The sequence below is a fragment of the Lipotes vexillifer genome, unplaced genomic scaffold, assembly GCF_000442215.2.
Source record: "Lipotes vexillifer unplaced genomic scaffold, Lipotes_vexillifer_v1.1 scaffold496, whole genome shotgun sequence".
NCBI lineage: Eukaryota > Metazoa > Chordata > Mammalia > Artiodactyla > Lipotidae > Lipotes > Lipotes vexillifer.
This window is the reverse complement of record NW_006786690.1, coordinates 244,767-266,675: the sequence shown is the minus strand read 5'-3', so window position 1 is coordinate 266,675 and position 21,909 is coordinate 244,767. Positions and strand designations below refer to the sequence as shown.

Sequence of the window (21,909 nt, the reverse complement as noted above, 5' to 3'; positions counted from 1 at the left end):
TATTAAACACTGAATGGACAGGAAAAGAAGCAGCTTCATACAACAGGCTCCTTTATGACTCCCAAACAAGGGATCCGGATATGTGGATCCTATTTGTGCCTCATCTGCCCTGTGGGTGAATGGGCCGATGCACCTTGGGGTTTCCTTCCCTCTCAGGCCATATCTATATATATATATATATATATACACATACGTTCTTACTGGAAATTTCCCATAACCTTCCTGCTATTACGTCCAGGTGGTGGGTCCATCATAGTTTGTCATGGTGGGAATGGCCAACATCTATTTTCCTTCCCCAGTACATAGGTGTAAGTGCCATACAAGAAATCCAGGCGTTAGCACAGTTCACCATGTCAGCTTTGAATGACCCCCTCAAAAGCATCTCTCTATTAAACCAGGAAACTGCTCAAAAGAGAAAAGTGGTGCTGCAAACCGTACGGCTTTAGACATGTTGACATCTGTGCAGGGAGGAGCTTGTACCTTTATTGGGCAGGAATGCTGTGCATTTATACACCTTCATCTGAACCCAACAAAACTGATTTACTTTCCCATATGAAAACAGTCATTAATCATATAAAGCTGCCTTTGCTGATGCTTCTACTCGCTGACTTACTTCTCTCCTGGGTAAATGAGGAACCGTAGTTCTTAGTATTCTTCTATGTTTAGTAGTTTGTTCTTGCTGCTGCTTATGCTGTTGCTGCCAATGAGGAATGCAAGCCACCTCCAGAGATCAGTCACTAGTGTCTCTGTGGAAGAATGATGGATAAGAGTGTATGGCTATCAAGACGTCATCAAGATGTCAGGGGTGGAGTGTACGGCTGTTGGCATAACTGACGCCATCTTGGGCCCATTCAGCTCCTCCTGTCCTTCCACTGACCCTAGCCAGGACTATACTGTGCAGTAAATGACTTCTCTGTCATCGAGGATTTTCTAGTTAATAGATACTGTTTAATAATCCTTAGGACCAGGTAATCTTTATGCTCTGTTAGTCTCCAAACAATGACAAAGAACTTCGATGACGTATTCCCAGTGCCCACCAGACTAGTTGCCCATTCATAAATCTTGATTTGGGAAGGCACTTCCTGTTTCCAAGCATGTACATCCATACCCTAAGTTAACTAAAAAATTGTCCCAGTGGCCCCTCAGCCATGCAGAGTGCAGGTGCAAATGCTTCTGGATCATTGTCCACCGGATCCCACCCTGTGAGTAAGTTACTTTATAATAAACTGATCCGTTGAGTACATGGAGCTGCCCGCCTCGATTTTCAGTCCCCAGATAGTTTCTCAGATTGGTGGGCACTTTTCATTATCTCCATCCTCCAACAGTCATCTCTTAATTATTTCTAAGGTTTTCTTCTCTGGAAGAGTGAATCAAGGCAGAAGATAATCTTTGGCAACTCCCTCTCTCCCCATGAAATAAGAACAGGATGAATTAAAAGTAGAATTTTAAAGAACTGTTACCAAACCAAACTTGAGTCCACTCACCCATACCCAGTAAAGCCAATCTGCTGACACTGGGTTATGGTGAAGGAAAGTGCACTGTTTATTGCAGGGCACCAAGCAAGGAGTCCAGGTGGCTAGGGCTCAAAAAGCCCAAACTCCCTGATGGCTTTCAGGGAAAGGTTTTTAAAGACAGGGTGAGGGACAGGGGTTATGGGGTACATGATTAGCTTGTGGGTATTCTTCTGATTGGTCAGTGGTGAGAAAATCAGGAGTCAACATCATCAACATCATCAACCTTCCAACCTGTCTGGGGTCTACGTTCTTGTGGGCAGCATAGAGTTAACTTCTTCCGTCTGGTGGGGGTTCCAGTATCAGCAAAACATCTCAAAGGATACGGCTCAGCATATTTTCCCTAGCCCTTGAAGAGGAACTAAAGTTCCTTGACTTTGTTTAATGGGTAAACTATTATTATTTTGTCTTTTGTTTTGTTTTAATACTTATTTATTTATTTGGCTGCGCAGGGTCTTAGTTGTGGCATGCAGGATCTTCATTGCAGCATGCGGGACCTTTTTAGTTGTGGCATGAGGGATCTAATTCCCTGACCAGGGATCGAACCCGGGCCCCCTGCATTGGGAGCATGGAGTCTTAACCACTGGACCACCAGGGAAGTCCTAGTATTTTGTCTTGTTTGACTGTTTTACTTTGTTTCTGCATTTTCTCACTTCTTGGATTAGATTTATCCTTTGGAACTAGGGGAAGACCTAGGAGGCTAAAGTTTTTCCACAAATAAGAGGCAGGTGGAGGACTTGTGTGGGGGTGGTCTGTCCCGGGAAGGCACCATAGCATCTTGCTCGGTTACAGAAGTTTTTGGAAATTAAAAATGTAAAAGCAGAAAAAATTTTTAAAAGTTGTAGAACAGTTAGAAGATGAAGTCTATGAAATCTCCTGGAAAGTAGAACAGAAACTCAAGGAGATGAAGAATTGGTCCAGAAGATACAACATACAACTAAAAGATGCTAACAAAAGAGAGAAAAACAAACAAACAACAACAACAAAAAAAACCAAAACAAGAAAGTTTCTAGACCTGAGGGTGTGAGTCTCCATATTAAAAAGATTCACAAGTGCCCAGAAGCAAGAATGAAAGACCTGCAGAGGGCTGAGCATGTGAAAAATCGGAGCACCAGGGACAGAGAGAAGATTCCCAACCTTCACACATAAGGAGTCTGGGGTAAAAATGACGCTGGACTCCCAACAGTAAACATGTTACTCCAAGACTAGGGAGCCATGTTCCAAGTTTGGGGGAATACTGTTTACAACCTGGACTTCAATACCAGCCAGATCATTGTTGAAGAATAAACAATGCTGTACATTAGATTTAGGCTTAGACACAGTCTGAGAGAATTTGTTTTTTAAAGATCATGATAGGGACTTCTCTGGTGGTCCAGTGGGTAAGGCTCTGAGCTCCCAATGCAGGGAGCCAGCGTTCAGTCCCTGTTGGGGGAACTAGATCTTGCATGCCGCAGCAAAGACCCGATGCAGCCAAAATAAATAAATAAAAATAAATCTTAAAAAAAATAAAGATCATGATAAAACACACATAACATAAAAGTTATCACTAGGTATATAGCTCAGGAGTGTTAAGTATATTCACATTGTTGTACAACCCATCTCCAGAAATTTTTCATCTTACAAAACTGAAACTTGATCCCCATTTTCCCTCCCTCCAGGCCCTGGGAGCCATTCTTCTACTTTCTATCTCTATGATTTTGACTACTCTAGATACCTTACATAAGTGGAATCATACAATATTTGTCCTTTTGTCACTGGCTTATTTCACTAGCATAATGTCCTCAAGGTTCATCCATGTTGTAGCATGTGTCAGGATTTCCTTCCTTTTTAAGGCTGAATAATATTCCATTTTATGTAATATATACCACATTCTGTTTATCTATTCATCTGTTGATGAACACTTGGGTTCCTTCCACCTCCTGGGTATTGTCAATAACACTGCAATGAACATGTGGGTGTACGAATATCTGAGTCCCTGCATTCAATTCTTTTGGATATATACCTAGAAGTTGCATTGCTGGATCACGTGATAACTCTATTGTTAATATTTTGAGGAAGAGATAAATTCTTTTAACCTCTGCTGAAAGGAGACAGCAGACCCCGCTGTTCCCCCCAAGCCCAGAAACTACATAGAGGTTTTTGTAGTGTTTGGAACCCACAGCCTGACCCCTGCTCCCAGAACTGAGCCCATTTCCTTCCCTCTGCTCTCCAGCCATGCAGGTGCTGCAGTCCCTGCTGGGAGAGGAGCATCTGATGCAGGGAGCAGGGAGTTTGGGTTTTATCCAGTCCCAGCTGGGACATGCCGGGGCAAAAAGCTCTTTGGACTCACACTCACTTCCCCAGGCCCAAGCCCCATGGTTCCACTTTCTGTGTTCCCGCTCTGCTCCGCCCCCAGTTCCCTCCTTGGGACCTCGCTTGTTCCCAGGCCTGAGCAGCTCCTGCCCAGCCCTACTCAGCTGCCACCCCTACTGATCTGCGCCCCTGCAAGATGTCTTGGGACCCTTCACTACCCCCACCCCCAGAGCCAGCATCCCCTAGGCCTTCCCTGAGGTCCTGGGGCTTGAAGAGGACTTGCAGCTAACTTTCCACCACACAGGAGGGAGCAGAGTCAGTCCTTCGGAGATTCACAACCACACATGGCTCCTCCTTGAGGAGATGTGAGTACTGAATATCTTTTTCCAGAAGGGATGTTCCCCCAGTGAACATCTACCAGGGAGGGGCATCCCTCCAGGATGGTCTCCACAGCTGTCTCAGGGAGCACTTGGCAGAGAGTCATTCATGTATATAAACCAAGCTACAGAAAATCTAGCAAACAGGCAAAGACGACAGATCACCCCTCAAGCCCCCATGGTTCCCAGCTCCGGGAGCATTACTGGTTTCCCGTGAGTTTTCTGCACACGATGGGCAACTCGATGTGTGTCTGCTCTGGTGGGGCGCCCTCGACACCCAGAGGTATCATCACGTGGCAGGCTGTCGTTCGATTTGTGAAAGGGCACACGTCTCATAGCCATCAGGGCCAGTGCCAGAGGAAGAAGTGCACAGGAGCCCAGGGAAGTCTCCAGGCTGTGGGACAGAAGCCTTGTAACCTAGCAACCAGCATGCAGAGGGCTTCCAGCCTCTGCCAGCTCACTCACCCCTGAGCAGAGGCATCCTCCTCCTCTCTCCCATACCCTACCCTTGACCTTCCTGACTGCTGGCGTGTTTTCCACCACCTTGGACCAACATGCCACACTGGTGGACATTGAAGTGGACAGCAGGACATTGTAACCACCATGTCCAGCACTGCACCATCATTAGTCCCCTTTCCTTCCTGGAAAGGATCATCCCACCCACTTGGATGTTGCCTGAAAACCCCAGGCCACATGACAACACCTGCAAGAGTGGACGGTGCCAATGCAGCAGCAAGGGCCCTCGTCCCCCTGAGTCCCCCTGACCATTGGCTGCCCACAGCAAGTCCCGAGCCAGTCACCTTCAGACTCCAAAAACCCGACAGAGACTGTGGAGGAAACTCCAGCCCTTGGTCCTGGCAGGCACCCTCCTCTCAGCTCCTTCCCACGGCAGAGAGTCATTCATGTATATAAACCTCTCTGTGAGCCTGGGATTCCCTCTCCACACCCCACTCGGCTCTTGAGGGACCTGGGGAGGCCCAGACCAGTGTTTTGAGGGTGGAAAGAGCTCGGGTGACGGCCAGCATAGGCCTGGCTTCCAATTCCATTTCCTCCATTTGCATATTGCATAAGAGCAAAGAAGAATTTCCCACTCAGACTCTTATTTTCCTAAAATAGAAAGCAGGGTGCTGGGAGAAGGAAATAAGAGCTGAGATCTCTAAGAAATGACACAGGCACAGGAGGCCCTAGGGAAATAATAGTGATAACAGATATCGAGCACTTGGCATGTGCCCAGATGCCTATGTTATCATTTTCACCAACACCCCACTCTCACCAGTTCCCATTGTGCAGAGGAGACTGAGATTCAGAGAGGTTAAGGAACTTGCCCAAGGTCACACAGCTAAGTGATGGAGCTAGGATTCAAGTTCAGCTCTATCTCCAAAGCCCACCTTTTATTTTTGTTTGTTTTTTTTGTGGTACACGGGCCTCTCACTGTTGTGGCCTCTCCCGTTGCGGAGCACAGGCTCCGGATGCGCAGGCTCAGCGGCCATGGCTCACGGGCCCAGCCTCTCTGCGGCATGCAGGGACTGGGGCACGAACCCGTGTCCCCTGCATCGGCAGGCAGTCTCTCAACCACTGCGCCACCAGGGAAGCCCTTTTTTTTTTTTAAAGTTATTTATTTATTTATTTTTGGCTGCATTGGGTCTTCGTCATTGGGTCTTTGTTGCTGCGCGTGGGCTTTCTCTAGTTGTGGCGAGCAGGGATTACTCTTCATTGTGGTGTGCGGGCTTCTCATTGCAGTAGCTTCTTTTGTTGTGGAGCACGGGTTCTAGGCACACAGGCTTCAGTAGTTGTGGCACATGGGCTCAGTAGCTGTGGCTCGCGGGCTCTAGAGCACAGGTTCAGTAGTTGTGGCGCACGGGCTTAGTTGCTCTGTGGCATGTGGGATCTTCCCGGACCAGGGCTCGAACCCGTGTCCCTGCATTGGCAGGCGGATTAACCACTGTGTGGCAGGTGGATTCTTAACCACTGTGCCACCAGGGAAGTCCTGAAAGCCCATCTTTTTATTCTTCGTCCTCTACTACAATTCTAGACAAAATTGGGCTGTGTGGAAATCTGTCAGACTTACGTGATCCCCTGAAACATATGGGGGACAGATGAAGAATTGCCGTTTTCTCTGGCTTGCTGAAGGAGCGGCAGAGCTGGGTTAAAATCCAAGCATCTCCACTTTCTCATTGCCCGATCTTAGGCAAGTCCCTTCACTTTTATAAGCCTCAGTTTCCTCATCTGTTAAGTGGGAATAACATTTGTCTTGCCTTCTCATAGGGAGGATTAACTGAGTGAACGGTTGTATAGGGCCTGCTTGGAGGCCCCGGGAGCTCAAAGAATCACCCTTGGGGGTGTTTCTGGAAACAGGTGGAAATGTCCCCTCCATTGGAAACATGTGGAAATGTCCGTTCCATCCCATCTCCTCTGCTTAGTAGACACTGCTCCTAGGTCTGGGGCCCCATGCGTATCTCTGTGTCCTGCTCCTCTCAGCTCTTGCGAAGGTCTCTCTCCTTCCTTATCTTGCTGCATCCAGTGGAGGCTCAGCAGCCTGTCGGCAGGACGGAAATACACCCTCAGAGGCTGTAAAAACAAGCATGCCATTTGACCCAGAAATTCCGCCTCAGGAATCTATCCCAAGGAAGTCTTTTCCACCCATCTTTCCAGTGAGTCATCAACAATGAGGCTGATCATTGAGCACCTACTGTGTGCCAAGCCCTGTGCACTATGCTGGGCGTACAGCAGGGGGCAAAGCAGACTGGTACCCTGGTCTCTGCCCCTCAGAAGCCCCCTGTCTAATTGCTGAGGAACAATTAAGCAAATAATTACACAAATAGGGGCTTCCCCGGTGGCGCAGTGGTTGAGAGTCCGCCTGCCGATGCAGGGCACACGGGTTCGTGCCCCAGTCCGGGAGGATCCCACATGCCGCGGAGCGGCTGGGCCCGTGAGCCGTGGCCGCTGAGCCTGCGCGTCCCGGAGCCTGTGCTCCGCAACCGGAGAGGCCACAGCAGTGAGAGGCCCGCGTACTGCAAAAAAATAAAATAAACTAAAATAAAAATAATAATTACACAGATAAATATACAACTGCAAATTGGAACGGCAAGGAAATGGTTTCAGTATGTCGGTTGTAGTAGGCTTTTGCCTACTGATTTTGGTAAGTCCACTTCTGTGCCCAGGAATCCGGGAAAATGCTCACAAGGTAAAACCAAGTGAAGGGGAGGATTTGAAATTTCTGTTGAGGATTTTATTACACAGGAACAACCTCCTTCTTCCCCTCTTCCTTCTGCTTCTTCTTGCAAAGCTGAATTTATTTATCTATCTTCCAGTTTTCTTGATATAGTTGGCATACAGCACTGTATAAATTTCAGGTGTCAGCATAATGATCTGACTTGCACACTTCGTGAAGGTTAGTGAATATGCATCAGCTCATATAGATACAAAAATAAAGAAATAGAAAAAATGTTTTTCCTTGTGATGAGAACTCTTATGATTTGCCCTTAACAACTCTCATATATAACATAGAGCAGTGTTAACTGTATTTATCATGTTCTACATTATATACCTATAATACTATTTATCTTATAACTGTACCTTTTGCCTGTCTTCTTCCGATTTCCCCTCCCACTACCTATACCTCTGGTAACTACAAATCTGATCTCTTTTCCTTTGAGTTTGTTTGTCTTTTGAAGTATAATTGACCTACGACACTATGTTAGTTCCTGTCGCACAACACAGTGATTCAATATTTCTATACATTTCAAAATGATCACCATACTAAGATATTATGTAGTTATTGACTATATTCCTCACACTGTATATTTCTTTCTTTCTTTCTTTTTTTTGCGGTACGCGGACCTCTCACTGTTGTGGCCCCTCCCGTGGCGGAGCACAGGCTCCGGACGCGCAGGCTCAGCGGCCACAGCTCACGGGCGCAGCCGCTCCGCGGCATGTGGGATCTTCCCGTACCGGGGCACGAACCCGTGTCCCCTGCATCGGCAGGCGGACTCTCAACCACTGCGCCACCGGGGAAGCCCCCCACGCTGTACGTTTCTTACTAGTGACTCATTTATTTTGCAAGTGGAAGTTTGTACTACAGGAGCTTCTTCTTGAAGGTCAGGGCTGAACCTGATTTCAGCTGGGTCATGGGACAGGCAGTGGTGTCTGTAAATGTCTATGCAAGGAAAGAAAAAGATGGAGAGAAAAAGACAAAACGTACAAGCAACACAGTGGCAAGGAGCACTCTCAGCTACAAGAGCATGGTTTCTAAACACCATTCTCCAATAAAAGGAACCAAGGCTTCTGGGAGAAATGCCTGATTGTAGGGTGAGGGCAGGGAAAAGACAAGATGACCCTGGAGCATCTGATAGCACCAGGCAGTAAGGAGGTGCTCAGAGAAGGGAACAATGGGGGTATGGCAAAGGGTCTCAGGAGCCAGACTGGGGGAACTCCCAAAGCTGGAACAATCTGAGAAACAAAATAAATAATGTAGTATTAGATTATAGTCAAAAGTATAAATTAAATATACATGAGTCCATACTGACATAAATAATTGAATAAATAAATGGGGGAGAAGAGACAAATCTTTCTTACAGAAGAATTCCAAATAATTTATTTGGATGCTGCCCCTTCCAGGAAGCGGGGCTGAGTTCCCCCTGAGTTCCTTCCAAAGAGCAGCTTTACTGTAGTGAAACCTGGAAACACCACCTTAACCAAGTGGTCAAGTTTAACATCACAGTGAGAAGTCGTGGATATGTCATGTGCCCCCAGGAGGGTGTGATGAGAAGGACACCTTACCTTGGTAGTATCCTCCCCCTAAAATTCATAACCCCAGTCTAGTCATGAGGAAGACATCAGAAAACAACAACAACAACAAATTGAGGGACATTCTGCAAAAATACCTGACCAGTACTCTATAAGATGGTCAAGGTTATAAGAACAAGGTCAAGGAAAGGTTGAGAAAGTGTCACAGACAGGAGACATTATGACTAAATGCAACATGGAATCCTGGTTGGGATCCTGGGCCAGAAAAAGAACAGCGGTGAAAAAACAGATAAAATCCAAACAAAGTCTGTAGTTCAGTTAACAGCAACGCAGCAATGTTGGTTTCTTAGTTTTGGCAAATGCACCCTGGTAATGTGAGATGCTACCAACAGGGGAATTTGAAACTAGCTGAGGGATATATGGGAAATCTCTACTATTTTTGCAACTTTACTGTAAATCAAAAATTAAAAACAAACAAACAAACCACCACACACACACCCAGGCAGAATAAAGAGTAGAAAGAAACACAGCAAAATGTTCATTATATTTGGGAAAAGAATGTCCTCTTTTTATTTGTCAAATGTCTTTAATTAGGGTTTATTCTTTTTATTTTAAACTTTTGTTATTATTTCTGATTAGAAGTCTTCTGTTATTTTATAGTGACAAAAAATGAAATAAAGCATTTTGTACAATATCTATATTATCTCATTTAATCCTCACGATCAGTTTAGAAAAGATTCTTTCTTCCATTTTACAGATGAGGAAACTAGAACTGAACATCAAAGTGATTTGCCTAAAATTATATAACAAGCCAGAGGAGGAGCTGGGACTTGAACCTCTGTCTGACTCCTGAGGCACAGGGAGATGGAAAATCCTTATCCCCTCTGGGGTCAGGAGAAGTGGCTGGTCTCTCTCCTAAGCTGATTTCTCTTTAGCCCAAGGAAGAATTTTTAAGTAGAATTGCGTCCTGGAAAGGTAATAAGCGGCAGAGGACCATAGAGTGTCCCGGAGAGGGATTCGGGAGACCTGATGCTCTATCTTCCTCCTCAGACCCAAAGAGCAGGCTGTGTCCCTCCTGTGAGACTCAGAACTACACCAGGAGGGCCGTGTTTCCTCGTTCGGAGAGAACAGGGGGGATAACGAGGGTGGGTGGGAGTCGGGGATTTCTCCATCTTCATCCTCGTCTTCCCTCCACTATGGGGCACCTCACTGATGACTGGGCACGTAGGGACCAGCTCTTATTTACTCAGAGCCTCCCGGATGTCAGGTCCTGGTCTTGACCTTCTGAATCCTGCCACCAATGTGAGAAGTGGGTACTGAACCCCCTTGTAGAGACAAGGGAACTGAGGCCGGGAGAGAGAGGTGGCGCGTCCCAGAACGCGGCGTCGCATCCCCAACGCCCCTGGGCGGGGCGCTCCAGCCACCCCCGCCCCTCTGGACCGGCCGGGCGGGGCTGCCGCGCTCGGCGGCGGGCGGGCCGTTCAGTCTGCGCCCAGCGAGCCACGCGGACCATGGAGCCCGTGTCGCTGCAGGACTTCGTGTGCGCCCTGGACCCCGCCTCCCTCCCGCGGGTGCTGCGGGTCTGCTCGGGTGTCTACTTCCAGGGTGAGTGAAGGGCCGAGACCCCCGCCGACCTCGGCCCCGCGGCGGACCGGTTCTCCCTGCCAGGGCGTTAGAAACTCGGGACACTGCGCCCTGGGTTCGAACCCCGACGCTGCCGCTACCCAAGTGGTGTGATTTGGGGCCACACTCCAACTTCTCCGGGTTACGGCTTTTGCTTCCGTGGAATGCGGGATCACTGATTGCCCCGCAGGGTGGTGATGGAAAGTCCATGAGCTCAGATACTCAAGTCGGGGGAACCGAGCCAAGCTGGGGCGGAACGGCGTTGCGCATTGCATGAGGTCCGACCGTGCCGGGTCGCGGCATTCAGGCGCTCACGACGCCGGGCTGTTGCTTGATTCTCAAGAGCCAGGTCAGCCTTCCCCTCCGTATGCCCTCCCACTCCTCCCCTTGGTCTATCTACAGGTCCTTCCTTCAGTCCCCTCATCCCGCCTTTGCCCTCTGCTTGGCAGTGGGCCGTACTTGATCCGATCAACTCTTCAGTTCTCAGCTAAAATGACTCCTCCTCCGGGAAGCCTTCCTGGGTCCTTGCACACCCGCACATCTGCCCACATGGCCGCAGCCCGCCTGGTTCACAGGGATGGTACACAGCTGGGGCTTAGTAGTCACTGCCTGAAAGGGTGAGAGGGGAGGGATTGACAGGCAGTGAGGGGAGGGCGGCGGCTCTGAGGGGGAGGGAGGACCTGTGGGCGACTGAGTGGGAAAGGTGGAGGGCGAGGAGAGAGGGAAGTGAGAGTCTGGGTGGGGTGCGGGAGGCCACTTCCTTAGAGGGCAAACGATGTCTGAGTGCCCTGCCTCATCCTGTTCCCTCCATCCGCTCCCTTGCTCTGCCACAGCAGCTTCCAGAAAAGTGTTCTGAGGCCCCCAGTGGGGTTCCTAGATCAAGGGTGAGACACATGGAGGGCCCCACAGGGGGGAGGACGGGCCACCACACCATGGGGTCTCGCCAGGCCCACTTGGGAATCTGAGGGATCTGGGTTCAAATCCCTCTCTCCCTGGGGGCTTCCTGCAGGCATCTGTGCTCTGTTTGCCCTCCCACTGACACCCCCTCCCACTGTGTGTCACAATACTTGCGTTTCCTCATTATGCTCCCCCCCGGGGTGGGGGGGGCAGGAGTGGCGGAAGTGAGGGTAAGAGAAGAACCTGACAGGATGAGAGTGTGGGAGTGCGGTGAAGTGGAGGGGGGCAAATGGTGATACTGATGGGGCAGATGGCTGTGGTCACCGTGTGGTTAGGAGCCCCGGTTTGGAGGCAGATGATGTCCTGGGCGGAGTCCCAGTTCTGCCTCCTATTACCTGATAATCTCGGGCGGCCCATTCACCCTTGCCAAGGCTCGGGTTTCCGTATTTAGGAAAGAGACACTGTCCTTCCCTCCAGGGGCAGTCATGAGTCTTAAGTGCCATGACACATCTGCAGTGCCGAGCACAGCGCCGGGCATATAGTAAGTGCTCAGCACCAGGGCTGCTCTTGTTACCAGCCCCGAGGGTCTGTAGACAGAAGTGTGCGTTTTATGAGCCTGTGTGTATTTTTCTGGGGATAAGGGGTGGGATTTTCTTCAGTTTCTCAGGGTTGTTGTAAAGGACCCTGCCGGGGCTGCCCTGGGGATGGAGTAGAGTCAGGTGGCCTGGAGGCTTGCCCACCTGCACTGTCTGTCCCTCATCAGCAGGATGGGTCGCTGTGTGTGAGAGATCGTTACTGAGCACCTTCCATGCTCTGGACCCTGCTATAGCCCTTTAAACCTTCTAAGCCAGGGCCCAGACCTGCCTACTGGGCCCACCCTGTCAGCAGCCCGCCACTGCCCCCACGGCCCCCGTGCTTCTCTTAACAGCAAGTCATCTGAAGAAGAAAGCGCCAGTGTGGGTGTTTGGCTTTGTGTGATCTCGGGGCAGTCACTGAACCTCCCTGGGCCTGATTTTGTAGCTAATAAGGGAACCGGGATTTACTGGGTTGTTTACTCATTCATGACTTAAACACACACACTTCGAGGCTGGGCTTGTGCCGGCTGAGATGGATCAGTCCTGCCCTGTGAGCTGAGTTCAGGAGGCAAGGGGATGTGACCACAGAGGGGTATAGTCAGTGCTAAAAGAAGGCAGAGCGGCATCAGGGAAGGGCATTCCAGGCACCGGAACAACGTGTGCAAAGGTGTGACCGAGCAGTGCCTGGGGGGAACAGGGCACAGGTGGCCCAGCGCTTGACCTTTGCTGAACGGGTGAAACTGACTCTGTCTCCGCAGGCTCCATCTATGAGATCCCGGGGAATGAGTGCTCCCTCTCCACAGGAGACCTGATCAAGGTCACCTATGTTCGCCTCCAGAAGGTGTTCTGCAAGAACCCGGGGACGGGCCAGACCATGGAGCTTGCTCCCAACTTCCAGGGTAAGGCAGGCACCTCTATCTCCCTGAGTGCCCTGGAACCCTCCAGGCACACCCTTGGGCACACGTGACCCCAGCACAAACTCCCACCCCTCTGGGTTGGCACACACTGCTCTCACATCCACCACTACCCAGCCCCGAGACCCGAATGTCCTCTGAGTGCTCTGACGGTGTCCTGAGCTGGCGTGGCTGCGTCCTCTCCGTGTCCATCTCTGATTACATCTGCCTCTTGGCTGGGCCTTTTTTTGTTTCATGCCTTTGTCCACGTGCCAGTTTTCGTGTTCGCTCCCACATTCAATCACCAAACATTTATTGACACTTGCTGTGTGCCAGGCCTCGTGCTGGGGGCTGCGGTGTGGGGTTCGGGATGAAGCAGATGCAGCCCTCTCCGGCGGGGAGTTTCCAGGATGGCAGTGAGGAGGACAGCAGCACAAGTAGGCACCAGTTTGGAGAGGGCTTGGGCAGGAGTGGCCTGCCTCTACAGAGGTCTGTGCAGGCTTCCTGGAGGAGGTGGCACCTCAGCGGGAGGAAGGATCCCAGCTAGAGGGAGTAGCATGAGCACACTGGTGCTCCAGAAACCCCCCGTAGCGCATTCATTGCAGGAGGTGTGTAGTGTGGTGGACCATGGGCTTGGACGCTGAAGCCAGCAGCCTGGATGGGAATCCCACCTCTGCCGGCTACTAGCTGTGGCCGTGGTTAGTTCTCGTGACCTCTCTGCGCCTCAGCTTCCTCTTCTGTCATGGGGAAGTCAGTCAGCCTTGATGTGACGATTAAATGAGTTGCCATGTATGATGCACTTAGAACAGGGCTGGGCTCAGAGCAGGCACCCTCTGTGGGCTTGTTCTCAGTATGGTTTTCTGTGATCGCTGAAGGGGACCAGTGAGGGCATGGGTTCCAGGTGAGGGGCAAGTGGTGGGGAGGTGAGCGGGAGCCAGACCGCAGCGGGGCGGGGGGAGCTTGTGTGGGGCACGGACACATTTCGTTCTTTTTTTTTTGACTTAATTAGGCACATAACCCATTTTTATTATAGAAAGAAATATACATATAAGTAAAAAGATCATGTCACTTAGTGCCACTGTTCAGTTAACCAGTTCACATCTAGTGCATATCATTCCAGATATTTCTGGTGTACATACACGTGTATAAATATTTTTACAAAAATAGCATACTATGAATACCATCTACAATGGTACCTTGGCATCTTTATCTTACTTGATGTGCATATAAGTCTGTATCATTAAGACTGTGTAGCCTCCTGCTGGACAGATACACAACACCTAAAACAACATCTTTGTGTATCTCTGGTATAATTATTTCCTTAGGATAAAGTCCTAGAAATGGAACTGGAAGGTCTAAGAGATGATGAATATTTTGAGGCTTCACACCGTTGTCTTTAGGCGGTATCTGTTATATCTTGCTTCCAAACAAATTCCTCTGTGTAGCCAGTGCCCAGGCCACAGCTTTCAGCACAGGTGAAGACAGCCAGGACACCCCAGTCGACACTCCTGCCCAGTCTGTCGGCCTTCAGGTAGTTGAGCAGATGAGGCATGATCTGGAATTCAAATATTCTCTTGGCACCACAGGGGCAATCTGGAATATCCTTTTCTAGAGGGATATTTTCACCAGAGATCCAGACGGGGGCAATCCCTCTGCCGTATCTGAGAATCTGTTCTGGTTCAAGGGATATTTTGGTTTTAAACTTCTGGAAAATTCTATCTTCCCTAGATTCATGTTTTGCCGTGGAATCCAATTCATCCTCAGGTGCTTCACCCATGCTACCTATAATCTCTGATTCATAATCTTTTTCCACAACTTCAGGCATAATCTCATCTTCTGTTTCTATTACAATTTCAAATTCTGGAAAAAGGAAGCTGTGGTCTGGAACTGTACTGTCCAAATCACCTTCTTGTGTACAAGCCTGCTTATGTCCCAATCTCCAGGCCAGAGTCTGATGCTCCTTGCTGCAGTAATGTGCCTTGTGACATCGGGAGCATGTTTTGGGGCCTAAACAGCCACAAACTCTGCAGAGATGAGCACCGGACTCGAGCTGGAGGCACACGGATTCTCCTGTCTCCGGCGGAGGATCCTCAGAAGGTGGCTCATAGGCGTAGAAGTCTTTTCTCCTAGGCTACTGATTTCTAAAAACGCGTAGGCCGGTGCAGCACGGTGGCGTTCGGCAGCAGAAAAGAGACCGCGGTGGAAGGTGACGGCGCGGCTCGGAAGCGGTGTGTACAGCTGCAGCAGGAAGGCCAGTGGGCGCCGCACAGCGTGCAGGCCAGCCCTGCGGGCCCCGGTAGCCCGGCTGTGCCGAGCCACGCCGGCCGGCCGCCCACCTTGATCAGTCTCATTTAGCTGAATAAAGTATTCACTGTAGAAATCAATACTTCTAAATTGTTTTTTAAATTTAATTTAATTTAATTTTTTAATAAATTTATTTATTTATTTAATTTTTGGCTGTGTTGGATCTTCGTTGCTGCACATGGGCTTTTCTTTAGTTGCGGTGAGCGGGGGCTACTCTTCGTTACAGTGCACGCGTGTCTCACTGCGGTGGCTTCTCTTGCTGCGGAGCACAGGCTCTAGGCACATGGGTTTCAGTAGTTGCAGCACACAGGCTCAGTAGTTGTGGCTTGTGGGCTCTAGAGCGCAGGCTCAGTAGTTGTGGCACACGGGCTTAGCTGCTCCGTGGCATGTGGAATCTTCCTAGACCAGGGATTGAACCCGTGTCCCCTGCATTGACAGGCGGATTCTTAAGCACTGAGCCACCAGGGAAGTCCCCACATTTTGGTCTTTATTTTGAAGGTATTAAGTAGTCAAAGAGCTTTTAAATAGGGAAGTGATTTGTTTTGTATTTTGAGGGTTTTTAGAAAATTTGAAATAATTTCAAATTTACAGAAGACTTGCTAGAACTCCTGTATACTGTTTATCCAGATTCACCAGTTAAGCATGTTGTTACATTTGCTTTCCCTCTCTCTGTATATTATATATACATACACACACACATATATACATATGAACATGTATTACTATATGTGTGTGTGTATATATCTTTTTTCTGAACCATGTGAGAGTTATAGACATGATGCCCCATTACATCTGAATATTACTCCCAGTATTTAGCGTATCTCCTAAAAAACAAGGACATTCACTCACAAAACTGTAGTTCAGTGATTAAATTCAGGAAATTTAATATTGATATAATACTACTGTCTAACCCACAGTCTGTATTCAGATTTCACCAGCCACTCTACTAATGTCCTTGATAGCCCGGTGTTTGCCTTGATCCAGAATCTAGTCCCAGATTGCACATGACATTGTTGGCTTTCTTTAGTCTCCTTCAGGCTGGAATAGTTCCTCAGCCTTCCTTTGTCTTGATATCAACATTTTTGAAGAGTCTAGATCAGTACGTTTGCAGAATGTCCCTCAGACCGACTTTGTGTGGTGCTTCCTTGAATAGATTTGTGTTGAGGGTTTTGGGCAGGAAGACCCTGGAAGTGATATTATGTCCAGACATGGGGTATTTTAGGCCAGTCTGGTGGCAGAAGAATGGACAGGGCAGGGGGAGGGGTAGAGGGGTGGTCAGAGGTCATTTGGCCGGTAGCTCCTGGGTTTCTAGTTTAGGAGGGACTGTGGCACTCACCCACCCAGAATGGAGTGGTAGGTGCTGGTGTGTGGGAATGGAGCGGTGGTGAGGTATCTGGAGACAAAGATGGCAAAGTGAGAGGCAGGTGGGGTCGGGAGGTAGGAAAATGTGGCAGTGTGTCTGTTCTGTTCTGTCTCTGGTGACAATCCCTTTGCGTCCATGCCTGTGTCAGAAGGAACTGTCCCCACCCCTGCCCTCACTGTCCATTTGCAATGGTCACTTGCTGCCTGCCGTCCCTCAGCCCTGCAGCCTGGATATCCAAATGCTGGCCCACCCTTGGCCCCTGTCCTCGGGGGATTCTGGCTGGTTCTCTGCAGCCAGACCTGGGCATGGGATATGAGGCCCTGGGCCCGGCAAAGGTCTGCCCCACCCTGACACCCCCTGCTGTGCCCCACAGGCAACTTCAGCCCCCTCACTGGCCCCCAGAGCTATGGAACCCTCGAGGAGCTGGTCTCTGCTGCAACCCAGAGCTCCAAGCAGCTGCCCATCTGCTTCATGTCGACCCACAGAATCACCACCAAGGCCAGGGTGGTGCCTCAGGAGCAGCCCCTCAAGCTTGAGGCTGTGGAAATGCACCGCGGGACCTGCTGTGCCCGCTGTGTGCTGGGCACCGGGGCCCAGCAGGTGCTTCTGCACCTGCCCCTGTCCCAGAAGGGGCCCTTCTGGGAACTGAAGCCTGGGCCCCCTCGGACTCTGCTCCAGGTGCTGCAGGACCCGGCCCTGAGGGACACCATCCTCACCTGCCCCGCCCTCCCCTGGCGCTCCTTGACCCTGATGCCCCAGTATGAGGTCGAAGCCATCATGCACTGTGAGTTCCCTGGGCAGGTGGGTGGGCCCAGGGGCGGGAGGGACAGAGGGGGCCCTGGGGAGCTGCTCTGATGGGAAGATGCCCCCTATCCCCGTGGATAGTCCAGGGATTCCAGGTGGTTTACCTGGTATATACAACGTAACAGAATAAAGAATCCCCAATAGTGGAAGTTAGGTGCAAAAGGAGACAGGAAAACGGGTAACTTGAGTGAGGTCCCAGGTACTTTATAAAGTTTGGCAAAAGTTGGGCTGTGAGGTTGCCCGCAGCTAGGACAAAGAAACATAGTGCAGCGTTGACCATTTGCTCAGGAGAAATATATTTTCCTGTTACTGGGGAGAGCAAGATTGTTCGTGAAGGGCCTCTTGTCTGGGAGGGTACTGTCTGGCTGAATCCCCCGGCTGTTTCATAGGTTACTTCTTAGGACAGGCTGGAGGCTGCACACAGAGGGTTGGTGAAATGGAGGCGGAACCTGGCCAGGTCTGGCCGGTCGGAGGCCAAGCTGGAGCAGAGGCAGAAGAATGGGTGTATGTGTAGAGGTCCCCAGGGCACCCCCATTCTTCAACCTCCACTCAGCCTTGGCCTCTTGACTGGCCAGGTTCTGCCTCTGCCTCACCAGCCCTGCTCTGGATGCTGCCAGCAGCCTGACTGAGGACTGTCCTAAGAAACAACCTATGCTTTGATTACTAGTTTTTGTTAACACTAACAAGTTGACTGCCCTGGAGAATGAGGCAGCTCAGGTAATTTATAAAGCATTCTGAAGAAAAAAACAACAGTATAATGAACCCAGATGTGCCCATCTCCCAGCTTCAGCCGATTATCAGCTCATCTGGCACAGAGCAAAAATCCCAACCATGTGACCTGAGGGAAGTCACCACCACTCCTCGGAGCCTCAGTGTTCTCATCTGCAAAACAGGGAGAACATTCCCTGTTCTGTCTTCCATGTGGTGCGGTTCAAACAACATAGTGGGTGGGCCAGTTTTCCTCAGACTCTTACAGAGTTTATGCACCAGGAGCTATCAATGCCAGGACAGGAGGAGGTTGTCCAAAGTCATGTAGTCAGTGTTTTTCTTGATTTGGTTCTATCTATTTAAATCCAGAAAGGATTTGGAAAGACAGCTTATAAAATTACATTCAAAATTCAATTAAAATTTTAAAAGTGAACTGATTGGATACTCAGTGATATTAAGGAATTATCAAATTATTTCATAGCCTAGTGGTTATTATTTTTGAAATTTTAATTACCCCTTCTTTTAGCAATACATGTTGAAATAGTCACAGATGGCAAGATGTGATTATTCTGATTCCAAATAATCCAGTGGAAGGGGAATGGACAGATGGGGGTATAAAGGAAAGAAAATGGGCCATGGGTTAAATGTTGAAGCTGGGTGACAGGTACAGGTTCACTATACTATTGTACTTTTATAAATATTTTAAAAACTTTTTATAGTAACTTTTTAAAAAGACGTTGAAGGGAAGAGTGGGCAAGGAATCTGGTACAATAGGAAAACGCTGGTAGGAAAGAAAAGAAGACAGGAAAGAGGTTAGCAGGCTCAGACCTCTGAGGGGTGGAGGGTACGCACCTGAGCTGACCTCTCCCCTCCACAGTGCGCAGGACCATCGTCAAGATCCCCTCCACCCTGGAGGCTGACGTGGAGGATATCACCGCCTCCTCTCAGCACATCCACTTCATGCAACCGCTGTTGCTGAGCGAGGCCCTGGCCCGGGGGGGCCCCTTCCCCCTGCCCACAGAGATCCTGGAAGTTCCGGAGGGGCCCCCCATCTTCCTCAGCCCGTGGCTGAGCTCCTTACGGAAGGGCCAGAGGCTCTGCATCTATGGCGTGGCCTCGCCACCCTGGCGGTTCCTGGCCTCAACCAAGGGCCGGAAAGTGCCCAGACACTTCATGATCTCCGGGGCCTACCAGGGCAAGCTGCGGCGGCGGCCGAGAGAGTTCCCCACGGCCTACGACCTCCTGGGTGCTCTCCAGCCAGGCCAGCCACTCCGGGTAGTGGCCACAAAGGACTGTGAAGGAGACGGGTTGGAGAACCCCGGGTTCATGTCCCTGGCCATGGGAGACAGGCTGGAGGTGTTGGGGTCTGGCCAGGCCCTTGGGGTTCAAGAGAGGGACATGGACGTCCTGGTGTGTCAGCGGCTGAGTGACCAGCCTGGGGAGCAAGAGTATGAAGAGGCAGAGGACCAAGAAGAGATTCTGCTGCCCCTCCACTTCTCTGGCGGCTTCGTGGAAGAGCTGGGTGATGGCCGGCGCTACAGCCTGCAGGACCTGATTGCCCAGTTCCCACTGCCCTGTGAGGTCAAGGTGGTGGCCAAGGACGCCAGCCACCCTGATGACCCTCTGCCCTCCTTCCTGGGCCTGCGGCTGGAGGAGAAGATCATGGAACCCTTCTTGGTGGTCAGCCTGGACTCCAGCCCTGAGATGTGCTTCGAGGTCCCTCCCCGGTGGCTGGACCTGACTGTCGTGGAAGCCGAGGGGCAGCCAAGCCAGCCGGCTGGGCCCCTCCCCGTTGTCCCAGTGGAGGAGCTGACAGAGGCCTTCTATTATCACCTTCGGAAGTCACCGGCCTTTGAGGGTCAAGGTCCCCCGCCCAGGCCTCCGAAAAGTAAGGGCCTCGGTGGACAGAAGAAGCAGGTCAGCAATGCCAAAGGCGTCAAGGTACCAAGAGAACCCAAGTGGGCAGGGAGGGGCCGCCTGTAGGGATCATTGGGGTCCTGCCGTTTCTTCTTTGTCTGTCTGGCATCACACCTCTTACAGCTGTACAGGACGTGCAGTTTGTTTATTTTTGAATTTTATTTTTTTATACAGCAGGTTTTTATTAGTTACCTATTTTATACACATTAGTGTATGTATGTCAACCCCGATCTCCCAGTTCATCCCACTGCCGCCACTACCCACCCACCCCCACTTTCCCTCATTGGGGTCCATATGCTTGTTCTCTACATCTGTCTATTTCCAGAACGTGCAGTTTATAAACGTGCACGCTTTGTACCTATTATTCGATCCTGACCATCCTGACATTGGTGTGATCATTCATATTTTACAGTCGAGAAAATGAGGTCTCAGCCACTGTGGGACTCACTCAAAGTCACCCAGTTTATAAATGGGGGGGCCTGAACTGGAGCGGAAGCATTGTGACTCCAAGTTCATGGTGCTTTACTTCTCTCTGCTACCCCTGCTGTCACTCCCTAGCTCAAGCTACAGTATTTTTCACCTAAACTCTTCCAGCAGCCTCTTCAACCCCTCCCCACGGCTGTCAGAACGGCCTCCCACATCCTTCCCTGGTCACTATGAGGCCTCAGCCCCACCTTCTGAAACCTTCTGTGGCTCCCCATTGCTGGGGATAATGCAAACCCCTTAACATGGCATCCAGAGTCCTTCATAGCTGACTTCAGTCTCACCTTCCCAGGCCCACCTTCCACCACTGCTCAGCAGCTCCAACCACAGAGGAACTCCTGACGCTCTCGGTATGCCAGGATTCCTGCCTCAGCACTTCACACACGCCAGTCCTGCCAGGAACATTCTTCCTCCTTTCAGGCTCACGGGCAAGGCTCAGTTCACATTTCCTCCGAGGTGGTGACAGTTCTCCCTCTCCTGTAGTCACACTGCACGCTGTACATAGCTTGGAGGTGGGAGGCCACATAGTTTTAATTAGTTGTACTTGGTCTCTGGCTAGAACAAGAGTCTTGTGGGGCAGGGACCTCCCACTCCAAGGCAGGCAAAGTGCCAGTGAGTCCGAACTGAACCAAACTGAATCACGACAAGCGGGCAGAGTCAGAAACACGAAGTTCACGTCCCTGTTTCCTCACTCCGTGGGCTGTGCTTCCTCTCTGGGCGTGTTTCCTCACCAGTGAGCCTGGGATAACATCACTAACTCTCAGTGCTGTTTTGTTAGCCTCTACTCGTGGGGCGCTTACCCTGGGGTGGCCCCTTACGCATACGTACTGCCCCACCCAGCTCTCACGGCGTCCCTCTGAGGTGGGCGCTGATAGCCATGCTCTGCTGAGAATGGGGGGCGTGGTGGGGTGGGGGGAGTGATCTACATAAAAAGCACTTTGTAAACTGTAACAAGCATACTGTTTTGGGACGTGCAGGGACTTGGATTTCGTACTGTGTTGGGAGGCAGTGGGATGGCAGTGGAAGTTAAAAAGATGAACCCTGAGCGATCTCAGCCCCAGAAGGGGCTCGTATCTGTGGGGCGGGGGTAGGGTAGTCGTTTTCTGACAGAACCAAAAATAGACTGGGACATCTGAAACACAGGTCTTGTGACAGTGCTGGAAAGAATGTGGTACAAAGAGTTGAGACCTCCATCCCAGCCTTGGTTCCTGACGGCTCCTCTGGGATGGCTCCTGCTTGTTGCCCTAGAACCAGTGATTTCCCTCCCTGGGAATCAGTATTCTCCGCTGCTCATCAGGGAGCTGTACTGTTTGCTTTTGAAAGCATGACGTGGTGGGAAGAGGAGCGGCTTTACAGGTCACAGACGTGGCTCTGGCCCGGCCAGGGATCCTGTGTGAGGCTTGACATGGCACACTC

At 50.3% G+C, this 21,909-nt stretch overlaps 1 protein-coding gene and 1 pseudogene across 3 annotated transcripts in view; one reads left to right on the top strand and one right to left on the bottom strand.

Moving 5' to 3' along the window:
- Positions 1-10,437: 10,437 nt before the first annotated feature.
- The window catches only part of THEMIS2 (thymocyte selection associated family member 2), a 12,717-nt gene continuing 1,245 nt past the window's right edge, over positions 10,438-21,909 (top strand). The window contains exons 1-5 of one of the 3 annotated variants that reach the window (XM_007459074.1): positions 10,438-10,531; positions 12,780-12,920; positions 16,955-17,365; positions 18,971-19,125; positions 19,513-20,034. In XM_007459074.1, the coding sequence (XP_007459136.1) occupies positions 10,438-10,531; positions 12,780-12,920; positions 16,955-17,365; positions 18,971-19,125; positions 19,513-20,034 (1,323 nt within the window). Of the gene's footprint in view, positions 10,532-12,779; positions 12,921-16,954; positions 17,366-18,970; positions 20,035-21,909 lie in introns of all 3 variants that reach the window. The other 2 variants (XM_007459075.1, XM_007459073.1) reach the window with 2 other exon arrangements.
- Positions 14,311-15,265, bottom strand: LOC103089363 (programmed cell death protein 2 pseudogene; annotated as a pseudogene).